General features: G+C 48.2%; 1 protein-coding gene across 1 annotated transcript in view; it reads right to left on the bottom strand.

The window, feature by feature from the left end:
* Positions 1–18,879: 18,879 nt before the first annotated feature.
* rab3ab (RAB3A, member RAS oncogene family, b) overlaps positions 18,880–23,690 on the bottom strand; it is a 53,211-nt gene continuing 48,400 nt past the window's right edge. Inside the window, exon 5 of the mRNA XM_038777970.1 lies at positions 18,880–19,881. Coding sequence (XP_038633898.1) covers positions 19,691–19,881 — 191 coding nt within the window. The 3' untranslated portion in view covers positions 18,880–19,690. The remainder of the gene's footprint in view (positions 19,882–23,690) is intronic.

The following is a 23,690-nucleotide window of genomic DNA, read 5'->3' as shown; positions in this document are numbered from 1 at the left end:
GCAGCCATCTGTACCTGACCCAGCAACAACTTGCATTCTATAGAACCTTCAATGCAGTAAAACATCCCAAGGTGTTTCACGGGTGCCAGGAGAAGAAAATGTACATGGAACCAGACAAAGAGATATTAAGACATGTGACCAAAAGCTGGGCAAAGAGGGCAGCACGGTGGTGCAGTAGGTTAGCCCTGCTGCCTCACGGCGCCGAGGTCCCAGGTTCGATCCTGCCTCTGGGTCACTGTCCGTGTGGGGTTTGCACATTCTCCCCGTGTCTGCGTGGGTTTCTCCCCCACAACCCAAAGATGTGCAGGGTAGGTGGACTGGCTATGCTAAATTGCCCCTTAATTGGAAGAAATGAATTGGATACTCTAAATTTATTTTTTAAAAAGCTGGGCAAAGCGGTAGGTTTTCAGGGACATTGGGAATGTGGAGACAGAGGTAGAGAGCCCTGATTCCAGAGCTCAGAACCCAGGCAGCCGAAGCTACACCTGCCAATGATGGAGCGACGGAACTCAGGAATGCACACAAGATGTCAATCAGATAGCACAGGGGCAACGGGTGAATGGGACTTGGTGTGAGTTAGCATTTGGCCTGGCCACTTTTGAATGAGCTTCAGGGGGCAAGGGAGAAGGCTGCCGGGAGTGGGTTGCTTTGGTTTAGCACAATCCCCAAAACCGCATCCAGGTCCTTTAAAAGGACCCGTGAGAAAATAGGGACGCACATAGGGACTGCGGGTCAGAAGAGTTGAATTTAAACTCCGTAAGGTATGCTGGAAGGGTAGATATCCTTCATTGCCACTGCAGCCTGAGATAATTCATTTAAAAAATTTTTTTAGAGTACACAGTTATTTTCTTTCCAATTAAGGGGCAATTTAGCGCGGCCAATCCACCCATCATTGGGTTGTGGGGGTGAAACCCACGCAGACATGGGGAAAATGTGCAGACTCCACGCAGACAGTGACCCGGGGCTGGCTTTGAACCCGGGTTCCTCAGCGCCGTAGGCAGCAGTGCTAACCACCCTGCCGCCCAACCCTGAAATAATTCACAGGCGTCTAATGAGTAAGGACAAAATCCAAATGACTGATCTTAGGTCATTGACGTTGTCTGTATATGTGTTTCTAGAACCTGAGGAAGGAGCAGTGCTCTGAAAGCTAGTGATTCGAAACAAACCTGTTGAACTTTAACCTGGTGTTGTACGACTTCTTATTATATTCAATGATCCACCCCCCAATGCTTGCTGGGTAGAGAATTCTAAACACTGATCACCCTCTGAGAAGAAATTCCTCACGTCCATCTTAAATGGGAGACCCCTTATTTTGAAATGGTGCCCCTAAGTTCTAAATTTAGGAAATAGGCGATGAACGCTTCAAAATTTGCAAATCCTGCACCTTCCAAACCCATGACCACTACCATCTAGAAGGACAAGAGCAGCAGATATCTGGGAACCCCACCACCTGGAGGTTCCCCTCCAAGTCGTTCACCATCCTGACTTGGAACTATGTTGCCGTTGCTCCACTGTCACTGAGTCAGAATCCTGGAACTCCCTCCCTAACAGCACTGTGGGTGTACCTACGCCTCAAGGACTGCAGTGGTTCAAGAAGGCAGCTCACCACCACCTTCTGAAGGGCAACATCCCGTAAATGAATTTAAAAAAAGAACCAACAACCAAACTTGTGCATTACCTGATTAAAGAGGTTGTATACTTCCGTACTCCTAATCTCCAACAAAATCCTCAACATCTGTGTCAATATAGACTGCATGATATAGGAGCAGAATTTGGCCATTTGGCCTCTCAAGTGTGCTTCACCATTCAATCATGGCTATTGTGTGTGTGTAACCATCACCGTAGCCCAAACCATTAGTCATCTTTCTTGGCAATCCTGAGTGTTACACACACACTGGACGGAATTCTCCGCAAGGCCCGACGCCGTCGTGAAACCTAGAGAGGTTCACGACGGCGTCGGAAGCCTCTCCCGGTCCCCTATTCTCCCCTACCGGGGGGGGGATAGGCGGGCCTTACCGGGAAACTCAGTGGCCGGGCCTTGTCCCTGGCTTCAAGGCCCGGCGCGCCAAGAATGACGCCGCGGCGGAGCCTAATGACGTCAGCCGCGCATGCGCAGATTGGACAGCTCAAACCCGCGCATGCGCGGTTGCCGTCTTTCCCCTCAGCCGCCCCACAAGACGTGGCGGCTTGATCTTGCGGGGCGGCGGAGGGGAAAGAGTGCGTCCCCTTGAGACGCCGGCCCGACGATCGGTGGGCACCGATCGCGGGTCAGTCCCCTCCCGAGCACGGTCATGGTGCTCGATCCCCGATCCGCCCCCCCCTAGGCCCCACACTTACCTGGCGCGCCATGTTCACAACGGCAGCGACCAGGTGTGGTTGCCGCCGTCGTGAACAGGTCGGGAACAGCAGGCCGCTCGGCCCATCCGGGTCGGAGAATCGCGGGCTGCCGTGAAAAACGGCGGCCCGCGTTTCTCCGAGCGGCGTGTCGGAAAACCGGATACGCCATTTTGGGGGGGGGGGGGGTGGGAGAATAGCGGGAGGTGCGGGAGCGGACCTCCCGCTATTCTCCCACCCATCGTGGTTGCGGAGAATCACGGCCATTGTGCTTGACAAGGTGTAGGTTTTTTGTATCTGGTCAGCATGCATTTGACCTCACTCTGTCATTACCTCACATCCAGGGATCTTCCCACCTGTTGTCCCCGAGGTGGATTATCATCGCTGAGTTGAGGCTTTGAGACATGTTGGTTTTACGGCACTTTGGGCACATCCTGAGTTTCTGGAAGGTTCTATAGAAATGGGAGGTTGCACCAATGGACCAGGCTGATGGAATATCCCCAGAAGCAGGCCTCCGAGTCAGTGCAAGGCCAGACACTGATGGCTGCAACTGGAGAGAGCTCTTGGGCGGGTTCCTCCATCCTGCTGCACCAGATTCTCCGTCGGGATTCCCCATTTCGCCGGCTGGTTCCCATTGTGGGGCAGCCCCAGGCCGTCGGGAAACTCCCGGGCTGCCGGCAAAACGGAGAATCTCAACGGCGGAGACATCAGCCTTGACTTTAGGAAGATGCCATGATGCTGAAAACAGTAATTAGCTGAATATTTGGACATTCTGATCTTTAATTGTTTTTAATTTAAGAATACCCAATTATTTTTTTTCCAATTAAGGGGCAATTTAGCGTGGCTAATCCACCTAACCTGCACATCTTTGGGTTGTGGGGGTAAAACCCACGCAGACACGGGGAGAATGTGCAAACTCCACACAGACAGTGACCGGGATTCGAACCCGGGTCCTCAGCGCCGCAGGCCCAGTGCTAACCACTGTGCCACGTGCCACCCCGTTTAATTGTTTTATGAGGGAAACTTTATTTTTCTTTGCTGTGGGAGAGCTTACTCAATTCCATTTGTAAATCCGACATTTATCAATAAATATCATCTTCATTTCAGTGAGAGCTGGTTCTTTGGGAAGAGGGGGCGAATCTGTTTTCTGCCACCTTTGATTCTAATTTTACACGCGCCAAGTTTTGTCAATCGTCTGGCAACTTCTATGTAAGCACAATATCGAAACTCTGGATTGCATTGTTTTTTTAAAAAATTCAGAGTACCCAATTAATTTTTTCCCATAAAGGTGCAATTTAGCGTGACCAATCCACCTAACCTGCACATCTTTGGGTTGGGGGGGCGAAACCCACCCAGACACGGAGAGAATGTGCAAACTCCAGACAGACAGTGACCCGGGGCCGGCATTGAACCTGGGACCTCAGCGTCGTAGTCAGGAGTGCTAACCACTGTGCCACCATGCCGCCCAAGCCTGAGGTAATTCACAGAATGAGTAAGGACAAAATCCAAATGACTGATGTGAGGTCATGAAACAGGAGGAGGCCTTCCAGCCCTTTTATCCAGTCCGCCATTCAATTGGATCATGGCTGAGATTTAATATCACCAATCCATCCGCACGCCGTGGTTCTGTGACACATCGATCCAACATAAATCCATCAATCTTAGTTTTGAAATTTTCAGCTGCTCCTCCATTCCTGCACCTCCCCAGCCCCATGAGTTTTCCGGAGGGGGGGGGAGAGAGTTCCAGATTTCCGCCCCCCTTTGTGTGAGCAGCTGCTCCCTGGCATGACCCCATGTTCCTGTGGAGGGGGGGGGGGGGTGAAATCGAATAGGGAACCAACCAACACCTCAGCTCCCCCTCCGCCGCGCCACATTTCTGCCCCGACCCGCCAGCGGGATTCTCCGTTACGCCGGCCGGTCAATGAGGTTTCCCAGGCGCCGGCAAAACGGAGCATCCCGCAGGCAGAGAATCCCATCTTTTCTAGATTCCTCTTGTAAACCTGTTCTTGGGCCGAGCCGAATGGAGTCTTTAAATGAGCAAAAACAAAATGTTGCAGATGCTTGAAATCTGAAATAAAAACAGAAAATTCTGGAAATGCTCAGCAGGTCTGGCAGCATCTTCTGAAGAAGTCAGATTTGACTAGAAATGTTAACTTCATGGCCAAGATTCTCCAACCCCGCACCGGGTCGGAGAATCTCCGGGGGGGGGGGCACGAGAATCACGCCACGCCGCCGGCTTACCGATTCTCCGGTGCCGATCTCGGGTGCCCGGGTCGGGATCGCCGCCACACCGGTCAGGCGTCGGTGAAAGCGCCCCCCGACGATTCCCCGGGCCTCGACGGGCCGAGTGGCCGCCGAGGTCGGCCCAGGTCCCACATGGCAGGAACTGGAAGGTGTGTCTGCGGGGGCCGTCCTGGAGGGGCGGTGGGGGGGGGGGGGGTGAGGCGGGTTCAGACCCCGGGGGAGGGTGACACACACACAGACACTCCACGGTGGCCTGGCCTGCGATCGGGGCCTACCGATTGGCGGGCGGGCTGGTTCCGTGGGGGCCTATGTTGTTCCGCGCCGGGCCCCAGTAGGGCTTCGCCATATTGCCCGCGGGCCGGCGCGGAGACGCGAACCCACGTGCATGCACGAACTCGCACCGGCCGTTCTGCGCCGGCTGTAGCTGCGGGGGCCACTCCGGCACCAACCTAGCCCCCTAGGAAGGGGAGCATTCCTGATTATCGGGGACCGTTGACGCCGGAGTAGTTGGCGCCGCTTTTCAGCCGGCGTCAGAACTTGGCCGCGGGATTGGAGAATCCCGGCCCATGTTTCTCTCTCTTCAGGATGCTGCCAGACCAGCTGAATATTCCCAGCACTTTCTGTTTCTCTTTCTTTAAATAAGCAGATGAGGATGCAAGCTTTAGTTCACGATTTGAATGCAAATGGCTTCCCCGTCACGAGCGTTGGAATAGTGGGGCCAGAAGAGATTCTGTCCATATAAGTAGTTTTGAAAATCAATGCGCACAGCATTTGAAATTCCCTTGCGATGCTGGAGGAGGGGTGGAGTGTTCCCCCAGATCTAAAGGAAGCCTTGGGCATTCCTTGCCCCGTGCTTTTGCTGCTTCCATTCCAGTGTCCCGCCACTCTTTCAATGGGCCCTGCGGTGCTGCCTCCTGCAGTTGAACGTCCGCACCTGCCCAAGACAACATGGGGTGCTTGAGGTCAAATCAGGAACCTTGGGCTGACTTTCTCATCATACCTTTGGGCCAGACACACCGTGACACACCCCAAACTCTGCCTCTGCTGTCCTCAGCCCAGCAGTAAGATTGTGGACCTTGCTCTTCCCGGATATTAGCAAGGATCGAGCATCAAATTTTATTCTTCGCCAAGAATTTTTTTTCCCTAAATTTAGAGTACCCAATAATTTTTTATTTTTTCCCCCCAATTGAGGGGCACTTTACATAGAACATAGAACAGTACAGCACAGAACAGGCCCTTCGGCCCTCGATGTTGTGCCGAGCAATGATCACCCTACTTAAACCCACATAACCTGTATACCCGTAACCCAAGAATCTCCCTATTAACCTTACACTACGGGCAATTTAGCATGGCCAATCCACCTAACCCGCACATCTTTGGACTGTGGGAGGAAACCGGAGCACCCGGAGGAAACCCATGCACACACAGGGAGAACGTGCAGACTCCACACAGACAGTGACCCAGCCGGGAATCGAACCTGGGACCCTGGAGCTGTGAAGCATTGATGCTAACCACCATGCTACCGTGAGGCCCTAATAAAGTTACTTATTTCACTCCCCTCCCTAATTGGGCATACATTCTGAGTGAGAAACTTTAGCGTGGCCAATCCTGCACATCTTTGGGTTGTGGGGGTGAAACCCACGCAGACACGGGGAGAATGTGCAAACTCCACACAGACAGTGACCCAGGGCCGGGATGCCAACCCGGGTCCTCAACTCCGCAGTGCTAGTGCTAGCCACTGCGCCATCGTGCTGCCTTTTCTTCGCAAGAATAAAGCAAAAACTTGTAACTGGAGATTTGCCACCGGAGCAGAAAGAGTTCGTCAAAAACACATTTTTCTCTGAAACCAATTTTCTACTTTTGCATAAAAATGGACATCCTTTTGGAATACAAGACCGACACTTTGACTTCTGGTAATTTTAGCGGATTTTAATATTTTACACAACATAATTCCTTAATACATAAACTGAGATTCATTCACAGCCTAGTTTTTTTTGACACTTCTCTTTTTAAATATAATTTTTTTTTTTAAAGTGTTTTGTTTTGTTGAAAGAAATCTTTGCTATCACCCAACACCACAGAAAATCCCTACTGTGAGAACTAGCACATTCCACAAAACATGAACAAGCAGGGAGATTATCTACAGACTTCGACAGCTTTGTGCTCAGCGGAGCAGAAGAGAAATGAACTCTAACAAGTGTTTAGTTATGGGTGGCGTGGGGGGTGCCGGGGGGGGGGGCCCTGCTGGAGAGAGGGTTGGCGACAACCAGGCATATCTGGCTCAAGATTTTTTTTGTTTGTATTGTAATGTTTTCCCGATCAGGAAAGCACTTGTCCTCAGTGCGAGTTTTGGGATCTGACTGACAGATAAAAGACATTTCTGCTCTGCCCAGGTTAAGGCTCCTCTCACTTCCAGGTGAATAAGACAGAAATGAAGAACTCCTGCTCTGTTACCAAGACAACAGGTCCAAACTGTGAGCACGTGTCGTCCCTACCCTTTCCCGCCCAAACTTCTAGAAAGGCCACGTGGTCCTCATCATTGTAAAAAGCCGTCTCCATATAGAATTTACAGTGCAGAAGGAGGCCATTTGGCCCATCGAGTCTGCACTGGCCCTTGGAAAGGGCACCCTACCTAAGCCCACAGCTCCATTTATCGATTATTGTCCTTTAGTTCTAAGTTTTCAATGCATCATCAATGGGACATCCTACAACAGCAACTGCCCTCATTCGTGAAATTATTGCGGCTAATAATGATTGGGGGAGTCCAGACATTCACCCTCTGGGTCAGAATATGAAGTGCAGAACGACAATACGACATCCAGCTCAGTATGGGTGCATATTCCCCTCAATTGGACGCCACCCACCCATTGCAGACCGAGGGAAAGTTCTGTATAACCCCATCCCATTCCCAAAGGGAATCAAAGAAAATTCCAGAACATTCATCTGCCTTCACAGCTCTGCTATTCAACCAGGATCACCTCACTCTCCCAGCCGCACTAGAACTGCCACATTCTGTGTATTTGTCTACTTGATCTACATTTTCCTCAATTTTCCCAATAAAGTAGAGATTTCAAAAGCGGGAAGGGACTAGATGCCGATAATAAAAGAGGAATTTTATAACATTCCACATTGCTCCAATTTACCAAATATCGATCCCCCGAGCTCTCCCATTATGGGTGTCACTGGGCTGCACAGCAGTAATGAATTCTTGGACTTAAATTTACAGAAGCAGATACCAAGCCTACGCACCCTCAGCAAGCTAGCCAGAAATTGCTGCAAGGTTTCCAAACTAGATATTAGAATCACATTCTCGGGGCGGAAGTACAAAAGGGTGACTCCAGAGCATAGCTCGGTGAAGCGTGCAGTTTGCATTCTGATCCAGAATACAGCGATGGATAATGAGTTCCGAACACACAACTGAATTGTCAGGTGCAGCACGGGGTTAGATACAGAGTTACCTTCCCTCCACACTGTCCCCATCAAACACTCCCAGGGCAGGTACAGCACGGGGTTAGATACAGAGTTACCTTCCCTCCACACTGTCCCCATCAAACACTCCCAGCACAGGTACAGCATGGAGTTAGATACAGAGTAAAGCTCCCTCTACACCAGGGGTGGGCAAACTACGGCCAAAGGTTTTTATGCGGCCCACCAAGTCATTAAAAAAAAAAAATTTTTTTTTTAAGGTTAATGGGGGGGGGGGGGGGGGGGGGGGGGCTGTTGGGTTACTTACTGGTATAGGGTGGATACATTGACTTGAGTAGGGTGATCATTGCTCAGCACAGCATCGAGGGCCTAAGGGCCCGTTCTGTGCTGTACTGTTCTATGTTCTACATGAGGTGCCCAGAATCATAACCGGGTGAAGTAATTATTTTACTTAATATACTATGCGGCCCTTTAAAATTCTGAATTTCTGAAGCACAGGGTTAGATACAGAGTAAAGCTCCGTCTACACTGTCCCCATCAAACACTCCCAGGACAGGTGCAGCACAGGGTTAGATACAGAGTAAAGCTCCCTCTACACTGTCCCCATCAAACACTCCTAGGACAGGTACAGCACGGGGTTAGATACAGAGGTACCTTCCCTCTACACTGTCCCCATCAAACACTCCCAGCAAAGGTACATCACGGGGTTAGATATAGAGTAAAGCTCCCTCTATACCGTCCCCATCGAACGCTCCCAGGACAGGTGCAGCACAGGGTTACATACAGCGTAAAGGTCCCTCTACACTGTTCCCATCAAACACTCCCAGGACAGTACAGCACAAGGTCAGATACAGAGTAAAGCTTCCTCTACACTGTCCCCATCAAACACTCCCAGGACAGGTACAGCACGGGGTTAGATACAGAGTTACCCTCCCTCTACACTGTCCCCATCAAACACTCCCAGGACAGGTACAGCACGGGGTTAGATACAGAGTAAATCTCCCTCTGCACTGTCCCCATCAAACACTCCCAGGACAGGTACAGTACGGAGTTAGATACAGAGTAAAGCTCCCTCTACACTGTCCCCATCAAACACTCCCAGGACAGGTACAGCACGGGGTTAGATACAGAGTTACCTTCCCTCTACACTGTCCCCATCAAACACTCCCAGGACAGGTACAGCACAGAGTTAGATACATAGTAAAGATCCCTCTACACTGTCCCCATCAAACACTCCCAGGACAGGTACAGCACGGGGTTAGATACAGAGTAAAGCTCCCTCTACACTGTCCCCATCAAATACCCCCAGGCCAGGTACAGCACGGGGTTAGATACAGAGTAAAGCTCCGTCTACACTGTCCGCATCAAACACTCCCAGGACAGGTACAGCATAGGGTTAGATACAGAGTAAAGCTCCCTCTATACTGTCCCCATCAAACACTCCCAGGACAGGTCAAGCACAGGGTTAGATACAGAGTTACCCTCCCTCTACACTGTCCCCATCAAACACTCCCAGGACAGGTACAGCACAGGGTTAGATACAGAGTAAAGCTCCCTCTACACTGTCCCCATCAATCACTCCCAGGACAGGTGCAGCACAGGGTTAGATACAGAGTAAAGCTCCATCTACACTGCCCCTATCAAACATTCCCAGGACAGGTACAGCATGGTGTTAGACACAGAGTAAAGCTCCCTCTACACTGTCCCCATCAAACACACCTAGGACAGGTACAGCACGGGGTTAGATACAGAGTTACCTTCCCTCTACACTGTCCCCATCAAACACTCCCAGCAAAGGTACAGCACGGGGTTAGATATAGAGTAAAGCTCCCTCTATACCGTCCCCATCGAACGCTCCCAGGACAGGTACAGCACAAGGTTAGATACAGAATAAAGCTTCCTCTACACTGTCCCCATCAAACACTCCCAGGACAGGTACAGCACGGGGTTAGATACAGAGTTACCCTCCCTCTACACTGTCCCCATCAAACACTCCCAGGACAGGCGCAGCATAGGGTTAGATACAGAGTAAAGCTCTCTCTGCACTGTCCCCATCAAACACTCCCAGGACAGGTACAGCACGGGGTTAGATACAGAGTAAATCTCCCTCTGCACTGTCCCCATCAAACACTCCCAGGACAGGTGCAGCACGGGGTTAGATACAGAGTTTGTTTTTAAATTTAGAGTACCTAATTCATTTTTTCCAATTAAGGGACGATTTAACGTGGCCAATCCACCTAACCTGCACATCTTTGGGTTGTGGGGGTGAAACCCACACAGACATGGGGAGAATGTGCAAACTCCACACGGACAGTGACCCAGGACTGGGATCGAACCCAGGTCCTCTGTGCCGTACAGAATGAGGTGAGATACTGAGTAAAGATCCCTCTACACTGTCAGAGAATCATAGAATTTATAGTGTCGAAGGAGGCCATTCGGCCCATCGGGTCTGCACTGGCTCTTCGAAAGAGCACCCTATTTTAGCCCATGCCTTCATCCTATCCCCGTAACCCAGTAACCCAACTTAAACGTTTTTGGACACGAAGGGCAATTTAGAATGGCCAATCCACCTAACCTGCACATATTTGGACTGTGGGAGGATACCGGAGCAGCCGGAGGAAACCTACGCAGACACGGGGAGGACGAGCAGACTCCACACAGACAGACAGTGACCTAAGCCGGGACCCTGGAGCTGAGAATTAACTGTGCTAATGTGCTGTTCCCCATCAAACACTCCCAGGACAGGGAGTTAGATACAGAGTAAAGGTTCTTTTAAACTGCCTGATCAAACCCAAGCCAAAATTTGAGAATAAACAAACATTTTATGGGGGTAAAACTTCTGGTCCTGCCCACTGTGGGAATCGTTCCAGGTGGGCTGGAAAATTTTGACGGACCATTTAAAGGTCCGTTAACCTCGGGTGAGAACATGCCATCTTGGGACGGGTGCAACAGGAAAACCTCACCCCACGGTGATCGGAAAGAATATACTCTTATTACAATTCCCCACATTGAACAGAAGTCCAAAGTTGAAGGTGAAAGGACACTGTAACGTGCAGAAGCCAAACTACCTTTGCACTACTCTCTCCCAATGCATAGCAACTATGTCACATCCCATAGCAACCAAGCTCCCGCCGCCCTGAAATATATGTGCCATAGGAACAGGTTTAGATTGTCATACGTCCTTTGCAATGCACAGTCATCAATCATGAATTTGTCCTGGGAACGTTTTAGTGAACAAGATAACATTTTAAGTGAAGACAAATCTGTGGAAGTCGCCTAAAAGTGAGAAACTGCTAGATGCAGAAGCAACAACACAAATCTTATTCATACTGAGCAAGAAACAAAAATTGAACATTGGGATTTGGTGGGATTTATTTTTACACATACACACACACACACACACACTTTACATCAAGCCCATATTTCAAAACTTCTATATTGCTTTCCAATAAAGATTTTTTTAAGAAAAAGAATTTTACAGAGGTACATTCAGTGCTGTAAAAGAGAAAGCTGTCACTAGCTGATTAAATGGTGCAAAGTTGTGCTGAGGACATTAAGCCGCTAACTACACGATACAAGCACGATACTCTGGCTATTTACACTTATGTACAATAGGAAGACCTTCTATAGAGCTGATTGTTCCTATTTTTCCCATTTTTTATTTCCAAGCTGTGACATGCTCTGTGACGTCCTCTTGTCTCCACTGCACTCAACTACTCCCCCCTCTCTCTCTCTCCACCCCCCCCCCCCCCCCCCCCCAGTACCAACAAAAATAGATATTGCGGCCAAGATCCAATTTCAAGACTGTACCAGATAGAGAGTTTGAGACATTTATTACCCCATATAAATAAAAAAAACTCTTGGGATTATGGGTATCGCTGGCAAGATTGGCATCTATTGCCCCCCCCCCAGTTGCCCTGAGGTGGTGGTGAGCCGCCTTATCGAATTGATACAGCAGAGCGTGCTTCAGGGTTAACCAGGCTGGCGTGGGCCTGAACTCACCTGTAGGCACAAATCGGGTAAGGGCTGCCGGTTTTCTTCCCTGAAACAACGTTTGTGAACCCATTGGCTTGTTTTACGATAAACTGAATGAGGCTGGGATGGAGGTGGGGGATGTAGTTGGATTATGGGGGGGTCGGCTGTGAGGCTGTCTGTGGTAAATGTCTTCCCAACACTCAATCTCTGGCAATGAAGAATGGCTGCTAGGTGTCACACCTCCCAGTATTTCCACTGCCCACTGGACGACTCAGAACAATAGAACAGGGAGAAAAGAGAGGGGGGGGGGGGGGGGGCAGGATGCAGGTGGGAGGAGCTGAAGATTTAGCTATCAAAGATGGCTACCAGCAAGAGTGAATGTCAACTGCTTGACAGCACAATCTATAAACTTAAAACAAGCATCGTGTGCACAGCACTGACAGCTTTAACATCATCAGACGTGTTACCAGATCCTAAGCCTCCACACTAAGCCAGTGAAGAGTGAGGGACATACAGCTTTGCCCAGTATCACACAGCGGAGCTACATTGATACACTGGGGAAGGTGGATTGGATTGTTAGTCCAATAGGATAACCTCAATACTACTGCAATCATAGTCCTTCATTCAAACATTCGTTGATTATTTATTAATCAATAAATAGAAATTCTTGATTAAGAGGGAGTCACAGGTTTTGGGGATAGCTGTTTGTAAGCCAGGACAGTAGAGTTGAGGCCACAATCGGATCAGCCAAGATCTTATCGAATGGAAGCAGCAGTTTATGGCGATGAGGGCAGTTTTGGTGATAGGGAAGTTTATGGAAATTGGGACGGTTTATGGTGATGGAGAGTTTATGGTGATGGAGATAGTTTATGGCGATGGGGCAGTTTATGGTGATGGGGACAGTTTATGGTGATGGAGATAGTTTATGGTGATGAGACAGTTTATGGTGATGGGGACAGTTTATGGTGATGGGGACAGTTTATGGTGATGGGGCAGTTTATGGGGATGGGGACAGTTTATGGTGATGGGGACAGTTTATGGTGATGGGACAGTTTATGGTGATGAGGACAGTTTATGGTGATGGGACAGTTTATGGTGATGAGGACAGTTTATGGTGATGAGGACAGTTTATGGTGATGGGGACAGTTTATGGTGATGAGGACAGTTTATGGTGATGGAGACAGTTTATGGTGATAGAGACAGTTTATGGTGATAGAGACAGTTTATGGTGATGAGGACAGTTTATGGTGATGAGGACAGTTTATGGTGATGAGGACAGTTTATGGTGATGGGACAGTTTATGGTGATGGAGACAGTTTATGGTGATGGGGCAGTTTATGGTGATAGAGACAGTTTATGGTTATGGGGCAATTTATGGTGATGAGGCAGTTTATGGTGATGGGACAGTTTATGGTGATGGAGACAGTTTATGGTGATGGGGACAGTTTATGGTGATGGGGGACAGTTTATGGTGATGGGGACAGTTTATGGTGATGGAGACAGTTTATGGTGATAGAGACAGTTTATGGTGATAGAGACAGTTTATGGTGATGAGGACAGTTTATGGTGATGAGGACAGTTTATGGTGATGGAGACAGTTTATGGTGATGGGGACAGTTTATGGTGATGGGGACAGTTTATGGTGATGGAGACAGTTTATGGTGATGAGGACAGTTTATGGTGATGAGGACAGTTTATGGTGATGGGGACAGTTTATGGTGATGGGGACAGTTTATGGTGATGGAGACAGTTTATGGTGATGAGGACAGTTTATGGTGATGGAGACAGTTTATGGTGATGGGGACAGTTTATGGTGATAGAGACAGTTTATGGTGATGAGGACAGTTTATGGAGATGGAGACAGTTTATGGTGATAGAGACAGTTTATGGTGATAGAGACAGTTTATGGTGATGGGGACAGTTTATGGAGATGGAGACAGTTTATGGTGATAGAGACAGTTTATGGTGATAGAGACAGTTTATGGTGATGGGGACAGTTTATGGTGATGGGGACAGTTTATGGTGATGGAGACAGTTTATGGTGATAGAGACAGTTTATGGTGATGGGGACAGTTTATGGTGATGGGGACAGTTTATGGTGATAGAGACAGTTTATGGTGATGAGGACAGTTTATGGAGATGGAGACAGTTTATGGTGATAGAGACAGTTTATGGTGATAGAGACAGTTTATGGTGATGGGGACAGTTTATGGTGATGGAGACAGTTTATGGTGATAGAGACAGTTTATGGTGATAGAGACAGTTTATGGTGATGAGGACAGTTTATGGAGATGGAGACAGTTTATGGTGATGGAGACAGTTTATGGTGATAGGGACAGTTTATGGTGATGGGGACAGTTTATGGTGATGGGACAGTTTATGGTGATAGTGCAGTTTATGGTGATGGGGACAGTTTATGGTGATGGGGACAGTTTATGGTGATAGGGACAGTTTATGGTGATGAGGACAGTTTATGGTGATGAGGACAGTTTATGGTGATGGGGACAGTTTATGGTGATGGAGACAGTTTATGGTGATGAGGACAGTTTATGGAGATGGAGACAGTTTATGGTGATGGAGACAGTTTATGGTGATAGGGACAGTTTATGGTGATGGAGACAGTTTATGGTGATGGGGACAGTTTATGGAGATGGAGACAGTTTATGGTAATGGGGACAGTTTATGTTGATGGAGACAGTTTATGGTGATGAGGACAGTTTATGGTGATGGGGACAGTTTATGGTGATGGGGACAGTTTATGGTGATGAGGACAGTTTATGGTGATGGGACAGTTTATGGTGATAGTGCAGTTTATGGTGATGGGGACAGTTTATGGTGATGGGACAGTTTATGGTGATGGAGACCGTTTATGGTGATGGAGACAGTTTATGGTGATGGGGCAGTTTATGGTGATGGGGGACAGTTTATGGTGATAGGGACAGCTTATGGCGATGAGGCAGGTTATGGTGATGGAGACAGTTTATGGTGATGGAGACAGTTTATGGTGATGGGGACAGTTTATGGTGATGGGGCAGTTTATGTTGATGGAGACAGTTTATGGTGATGAGGCAGTTTATGGTGATGGAGAGAGTTTATGGTGATGGGGCAGTTTATGGTGATGGGGGACAGTTTATGGTGATAGGGACAGTTTATGGCGATGAGGCAGGTTATGGTGATGGAGACAGTTTATGGTGATGGAGACAGTTTATGGCGATGGGACAGTTTATGGTGATGGAGAGAGTTTATGGTGATGGGGACAGTTTATGGAGATGGAGACAGTTTATGGTGATGGGGACAGTTTATGGTGATGGAGACAGTTTATGTTGATGGAGACAGTTTATGGTGATGAGGCAGTTTATGGTGATGGGGGACAGTTTATGGTGATAGGGACAGTTTATGGCGATGAGGCAGGTTATGGTGATGGAGACAGTTTATGGTGATGGAGACAGTTTATGGTGATGGGGCAGTTTATGGTGATGGGGGACAGTTTATGGTGATGGAGACAGTTTATGGTGATGAGGCAGTTTATGGTGATGGAGACAGTTTATGGTGATGGAGATAGTTTATGGCGATGGGGACAGTTTATGGTGATAGGGACAGTTTATGGCGATGAGGCAGGTTATGGTGATGGAGACAGTTTATGGTGATGGAGACAGTTTATGGTGATGGAGACAGTTTATGTTGATGGAGACAGTTTATGGTGATGAGGCAGTTTATGGTGATGGAGAGAGTTTATGGTGATGGGGCAGTTTATGGTGATGGGGGACAGTTTATGGTGATAGGGACAGTTTATGGCGATGAGGCAGGTTATGGTGATGGAGACAGTTTATGGTGATGGAGACAGTTTATGGTGATGGGGCAGTTTATGGTGATGGGGACAGTTTATGGTGATGAGGCAGTTTATGGTGATGGAGAGAGTTTATGGTGATGGGGACAGTTTATGGAGATGGAGACAGTTTATGGTGATGGGGACAGTTTATGATGATGAGGCAGTTTATGGTGATGGAGACAGTTTATGGTGATGGGGACAGTTTATGGTGATGGGACAGTTTATTGTGATGGAGACAGTTTATTGTGATGGAGACAGTTTATGGTTATGGGGCAATTTATGGTGATGGGGACAGTTTATGGTGATGGGACAGTTTATGGTGATGGGGGACAGTTTATGGTGATAGGGACAGTTTATGGTGATGGGGACAGTTTATAATGATGAGGCAGTTTATGGTGATGGGGACAGTTTATGGTGATGGAGACAGTTTATGGTGATGGGGACAGTTTATGGTGATGGGGACAGTTTATGGTGATGGGGACAGTTTATGGTGATGGGGACAGTTTATGGTGATGGGGACAGTTTATGGTGATGGGGACAGTTTATGGTGATGGGGACAGTTTATGGTGATGGGGCAGTTTATGGTGATGGGGCAGTTTATGGTGATGGGGACAGTTTATGGTGATGGGGACAGTTTATGGTGATGAGGCAGTTTATGGTGATGGAGAGAGTTTATGGTGATGGGGACAGTTTATGGAGATGGAGACAGTTTATGGTGATGGGGACAGTTTATGGTGATGGGGAGTTTATGGTGATGAGGCAGTTTATGGTGATGGGGACAGTTTATGGTGATGGGGCAGTTTATGGTGATGGAGACAGTTTATGGTGATGGGGACAGTTTATGGAGATGGAGACAGTTTATGGTGATGGGGCAGTTTATGGTGATGGGGACAGTTTATGGTGATGGGACAGGTTATGATGATGAGGCAGTTTATGGTGATGGAGACAGTTTATGGTGATGGGGACAGTTTATGGTGATGGGACAGTTTATTGTGATGGAGACAGTTTATGGTTATGGGGCAATTTATGGTGATGGGGACAGTTTATGGTGATGGGGACAGTTTATGGTGATGGGGGACAGTTTATGGTGATAGGGACAGTTTATGGCGATGAGGCAGGTTATGGTGATGGGGACAGTTTATGGTGATGGAGACAGTTTATGGTGATGGGGCAGTTTATGGTGATGGGGACAGTTTATGGTGATGGGGGACAGTTTATGGTGATGAGGCAGTTTATGGTGATAGGGACAGTTTATGGCGATGAGGCAGGTTATGGTGATGGAGACAGTTTATGGTGATGGGCCATAATGTATATTTTACAAATTCTATAGAGTCCTCTTGTTGCCCCTCTGATGGGTCCATGTTTGGACTGCTGTGACTGTTCCGACTCGGCTATATCAAAGAGCTGCCAGCCAGGCTGACTGGAGTCACATATAGGCCCAGGCCCAACAAGGAAGGCTGCTTTCCTTCCCTAATTGGACTTTGGGAGATGTTTGGGTTTTTAATGATAATGTGATGGTCGCTTCTACTGAAATAAACTGAGCCTGTTGGGTTACTTACTGGTATAGGGTGGATACGTTGACTTGAGTAGGGTGATCATTGCTCGGCACAACATCGAGGGCCGAAGGGCCTGTTCTGTGCTGTACTGTTCTATGTTCTATATGAGGCGCCCAGAATCATAACCGGGTGAAGTAATTATTTTACTTAATATACTATGCGGCCCTTTAGAATTGTGAATTTCTGAATGTGGCCCTTGCATGGAAAAGTTTGCCCACCCCTGGCATAGAAAGACACCATTTCGCCTGTCCTGCCCGTGATGGTGCTTCTCCTCCACCTCCTCTCCCCCACCCCTCTCCATCACACCCTCTCAGCACATCCTTCTGTTCCTTTCTCCCTCACGGTTTCATCCACTTTCCCTTAAAAACCCAATTTCCACCAGCCACTCCCTATGGTGGCGAATTTCACATAGAACATAGAACAGTACAGCACAGAACAGGCCCTTCAGCCCTCGATGTTGTGCCGAGCAATGATCACCCTACTCAAACCCAAGTATTCACCCTATACCCGTAACCCAACAACCCCCCCTTAACCTTACTTTTTAAGACACTACGGGCAATTTAGCATGGCCAATCCACCTAACCCGCACATCTTTGGACTGTGGGAGGAAACCGGAGCACCCGGAGGAAACCCACGCACACACGGGGAGGACGTGCAGACTCCGCACAGACAGTGACCCAGCCAGGAATCGAACCTGGGACCCTGGAGCTGTGAAGCATTTATGCTAACCACCATGCTACCGTGCTGCCCATCCTCAACACTCTCTGAATGAAGACATTTTTCTCTGCATCCAACGTAACAAACCTCTTGATCATCATTTAAAGACCTCTATTAGATCACCTCCCATCCTTCATTTATCTAGAGAAAAAAAGAGACACAACCTCTTCAGCTTTTCCCGACAGTTATAAACTCAGTTTTAAGACCCTCTTGTAAATTATTTTTGCGCCTTCTCCAGTGCCCCTCTGTCCTTTTTGGTAATAGTGATTAGTACTCCCAAGTGTAGTTTAACCAAGGTTCTATACAGGTTTAATGTAACAGCTCTGATTTTCAGTTCAATTTTTCAAGAAATGGTGCCAATTTTCTGTTTGCTTTTCAATGACCTTATTAGCCTGTGCACCAGAAAGTCCATGCAGATTAAAGGGAAACATTGTGTTGCGTTTGCTGGTAGAGGTGAATTGCCAAGTGCTTTCAAGCTGGCTAATATATCAATTAACAGTCATGGTGCAGCTGAGCTGAGCAATTCTTCTTGTCACAGTTAGAAAATGGTCAAGGCTTTCATTTATCCCTTAGGCAATGCAGAATCCAGACCCTCACCACCTGCCCAAACATCTGCAGCAAAAGCTGTCCCCATAGAATCCCAACAGTGCAGAAGGAGGCCATTTGGACCATCGAGCCTGCACCCACCCTCCGAAAGAGCAATCTGCCTAGGCCCACTCCCCCGTCCCCATCCCCATAACCCCACCTCAACCGGCACATCTTTGGGCTGTGGGAGGAAACTGGAGCACCCGGAGAAAACCCACGCAGACACGGGGAGAACGGGGAAAACTCCACACAGACAGTCCCCAAAGGTTGGGATCGAACCGGTCTCCCTGGCGCCGTGAGGCAGCAGTGCTAACCACTGTGCCACCTTCTGAAAGGCAGAATCTTTTTGTGGTTATGTAGTGTATCTCTACATGTGCTCATACTACGGGGGAGGGGAAACGTGTGACAGAGAGAGAGAGAGAGGGAGAGAAAAGAGAGAGCATAAGAATGTGCAAGAGACACACACACACACACTCGGACACAGAGAAATGCGCAGACACACAGAGACACAACTGGTTGTATGAGAGATGGCACAAGATTAATTTTCACACATGAGAATAATTCACAGAAAAAAACCCTGAAGAATAAATATACATTGCAAAAATACATAACCTCCCTCCGCAGGTAGAATGGTGTCAGGCAGCTTAGGCCCAGGGGGTGGTAGAGAAGCTGATGGCTTTCTAACCAACCCTTTGTAATCCAAATCATGATTGTCACAGGTGCCATATTTCACCGCTGCTATAATAAGGGTCAGGGGTTAGTGAGTAACTAGACAATAGACTATGAGTTTTACATGCTCCATACCGACCACACATTGCCCTGCTGTTCTGGTTTTAAATTTCATCAGAAGGTATATATCCTGGTTCTTTACACCTCCGTCCATTTGAGTACCTACGTGCGCCTTTTTCGGTTTTAAAGAGAGAGGGAGGAAGAAAGATCAGGGTGGAGAGAGAGAGAGAGAGACAGAGATAAGGAGGAAAAATTAAACAAAGGGGTGTTGGTGGGCTTGTTTCCCGGGAGATGTTTAGCAGCCACAGTCCTGGTGAGGAGGAGCGGGTTGCCCATTCAGCTGTGTACCCTGCTTGGCGCCAGTCACTGCAGGGTCTGCCGCGTCTAAGCTCTCCGACATCTTTTCGCAGATGATGTCCACCAGCCGCTCAAATGTTTGTTTGATGTTGATGTTATCCTTGGCGCTAGCTTCAAAAAACTCAAAGCCTGCAACCAAAATAATACAAAGCAGCAATTAGTTCCCAGTCTCGAGTCAGTGAACAAAGGCAGGCGAACGAGAGATTGAAGCCAAGGGAAGGAGGGAGAGTGAAGGCCAAAACAAAATACACGAACATGCAAAGTAAGAGGGGTAGGCCATTCGGCCCCTCAAACCTGCGCCATAATTTGATAAAAACGTGGCTGATCAGATTATTGCCTCAACTCTACTTCCCTGCATGCCCATGATACCCTTTGATTCCCTTGTTAGTCAAGAATCAATCTACCTGTGCCTTAAAAATATTTAACGACGCTGCCCTGGTCTCTGGGGAGGAGAGTTCCGCAGACCAACGACCTACTTGAAAGAGAACAAAAAATCGCCTCATCTCTATGTTAAATGCGAGACCCTCTTATTTTTAGTTTTTTAAATATAAATTTACAGTACCCAATTCATTTTTTCCAATTAGGGAGCAATTTAGCGTTGCCAATCCACCTAGCCTGCACATCTTTTGGGTTGTGGGAGTGAAACCCACGTAAACACGGGGAGAATGTGCAAACTCCACACGGACAGTGACCCAGAGCCGGGATTGAACCTGGGACCTCGACGTCGTGAGGCAGCAGGGCTAACCACTGCGTCACCGTGCCACCCCTCCCCTTATTTTTAAAGTGTGTCCCTTGGTTCTAATTCCTCCCACGAGGGGATACATTTTCTCAGCAGTCACCCTGTCACATCCCCTTAGGATCTTTTATGTTTCAGTAAGATCACCTTTTGAATGTGAAGGAAATGAGGCTGTGTACAGTCCTCCGGCCATAGGCGGCAGCAGTGAGCAGGTCATTTAGATTTAGATTTGTTTATTGTCATGCATACCGAGGTACAGTGAAAAGTATTTTTCGGCATGCAGCTCAAACAAATCATTTAGTACATGAAAAGAAAATATGCAATAGGGCATCACAAGGTACACAATGTAAATACATAGACACTGACATTGGCTGAAGCAGACAGGAATGTATTTGTTTTAAAAAAATAAATTCAATGTACTCAAATCATTTTTTCCAATTAAGGGGCAATTTAGCATGGCCAACCAACCTACCCTGCACATCTTTGGGTTGAGGGGGCGAAGCCCACACAAACACGGGGAGAATGTGCAAACTCCACATGGACAGTGACCCAGAGCCGGGATCGAACCTGGGACCTCGGCACCAGGAGGCTCAGGGCTAACCCACTACGCCACCGTGCTCCCTAGAGGTGTTGTATTAATCAGATCAGTCCATAAGAGGGTCATTAAGGAGTCTGGTAACAGCGGGGATGCAGCTGTTTCTGAGTCTGTCCGTGCGTGTTCTCAGAGTTTTGTATCTCCCGCCCGATGGAAGAAGTTGGAAGAGTGAGTGAGCCGGGTGGGAGGGGTCTTTGATTATGCTGCCCGCTTTCCCCAGGCAGCGGGAGGTGTAGATGGAGTCAAAGGATGGGAGAAAGGTTTGTGTAATAGAAACTCTCTGTAGTTTCTTACAGTTTTGGGCCGAGCAGTTGCCATACCAGTCTGTGTGGAGAAGACAAGGCACAATGCAGCAGAGCTCCACCGAACTGGTGGAGGAATCCCTAATCTGCTGCTGCTGAGAGATGCTCCGCAGCTGGACTGCCGTCATCCAGCTCGCTCCCACGTTCCTGGTGAGTTGGGGGTCTGGGATGAAGGGGTGTAGGTCCCAGGTATGTGTGCCGTAGGTACGCGGGAGAGGTCCAGGGTCCTCTTAGCAATAAATGTCGCAGCCAGAGTGTCCATTGAAGCTCCAATGCAGATGGTACCGTGCAGCTTCTCTCCATTGTCTCAGCAGGGACCCAGCACGTACAGTAACGCTGATGATGCAGTTCACTGATGTTGTGCCTTCCTTCCACACATCGGCCACCCGCAGGAGCGACAGGCAACGGAGAGGATCCCCCATCAGGCACTCATCATTTGCATGTGTAATGGTGTCAGAAAGCATGCCCGACGTCTTCTCGTACGATTTACCGTCTGGGTCAGGGATGCTTTCACCACAGCCACATGAAACTCTGGCCCGAGACAACATTCGGGCTTGGGCTGACAAGTGCTAAGTAACATTCACGCCACACAAATGCTAGGCAATGACAATCTTCAACAAGAGAGAACCTAACCAGCTCCCAATGGCATTACCATCACTGAATCCCTCACTGTCGACAATCCTGGGGGTTACCATTCAGTAGAAACTGAACTGGACCCAGCCAAATAAATGCTGTGGCCACAAGAGCAGGTCAGAGACTGGGAATTGTGCTGTAAGATACCTACCTCCTGACTCCTCACAGCCTGTCCACCACCTTACAAGGCACAAGTCAGGAGTGTGATGGTGAGCTGTGCCTGATAGAGCACAGCACTGAGAGCCAGAAAGTCTGGAGAGAAAACTTGACTGTGTAGCTGGTGAGATGCACGCCGGTTTTCAGTCTGCACCTGAAACTCTGACATATTTTGGGACAATTCCATCCCTTATTTTTAACCAGTGGCTCCTAGTTCCAGATTCTCTGACAAGAGTAAACATCCTCTCACATCCACCCTGTCAATACCCCTCAGATCACTTCACAGTCTTCTATTTTTGGGAGAATACCGGCAAGGTTCTTGTAACCTGTCATCACATTTTAACCCCTTTACGTTTATCTCAATCCTGAAAGCTCCAATTACGCACAAGAATCTATCACCTGAGAGAGGGAGTGTTCAGGATTTCCACGCTCTTAGAAAAACATTCAACTGTCCCTTGGTCCCATCTACACTTTCTTTATGGATGGACCTCGGGTGAAAACATTCTCTACTTACTATGAACATTTTTTTGCCTTTTGTCCCAAGGGATTGGAAGCCTTTATCACAGGAACCATTTACTTGAATAAATGTAGTCATTTCCCATAATCTGAAACCTCCATTGTGTCATCCCAATCCCAATTGTTGCAATAATCTTTGTTGCCCCCCCCCCAACATCTGCATGCTCTGTGCTCTCTACAAAGGGAATGACATTCTTCAATTATTTGGTGCCTTAACTGTGTGGAAACTTGAGCTCATCCAAAACATGTGTTATTCTAGGTCTCACCTAGGGGAGGTAGTGGTGTAGTGGTATTGCCGCTGGGCTAGTAATCCAGAGACCCTGGGTAATGCTTTGGGGAGCTGGGTTCAAAATCCACCACGGCAGATAATGGAATTTGAATACAACTTTTAAAAAAAATCTGGAGTTAAAAGTCTAACGATGACTATGAAACCACTGTCAATTGTCGTTAAAAAAAAACCGTCCTTACCTGGTCTGGCCAACATGTGACTCCAGACCCACAGCAGATCCCTCAGGGATGGGCAATAAATGACGGCCCAGCCAGCGACACCCACATCCCATAAAACACATTTTAAAACGCCAATGCTTATATCCTGACTTGCACCAAGTACTGATCACCCACCCCTTTTTCGTACTGATCTCCATTCGCTCCTGGTCTAGCCACAATTTATTTGTTTTTAAATTTATTCATGGGCTGTGGGCATTAGGTGCTGGTTTAGCTCACTGGGTTGAATCGCTGGCTTTTAAAGCAGACCAAGGCAGGCCAGCAGCACGGTTCAATTCCCGTACAAGCCTCCCCGAACAGGCGCTGGAACGTGGCGACTAGGGGCTTTTCACAGTAACTTCATTTGAAGCCTACTTGTGACAGTAAGCGATTTTCATTTCATTTTTCATTTCATTGTTGCACACCCCTAGTTTCCCTTGAGAAGGTGGTGGTGAGCTGCCTTCTTCAAAGCACTTCAGTCCCTGTGGTGTAGGTTTACGTACATTGCTGAGAGGTT

This window comes from Scyliorhinus canicula, chromosome 18, assembly GCF_902713615.1.
Source record: "Scyliorhinus canicula chromosome 18, sScyCan1.1, whole genome shotgun sequence".
Taxonomy (NCBI): domain Eukaryota; kingdom Metazoa; phylum Chordata; class Chondrichthyes; order Carcharhiniformes; family Scyliorhinidae; genus Scyliorhinus; species Scyliorhinus canicula.
Note: the sequence above shows the minus strand (reverse complement) of the source record. Positions and strands in the feature narration are given on the sequence as shown.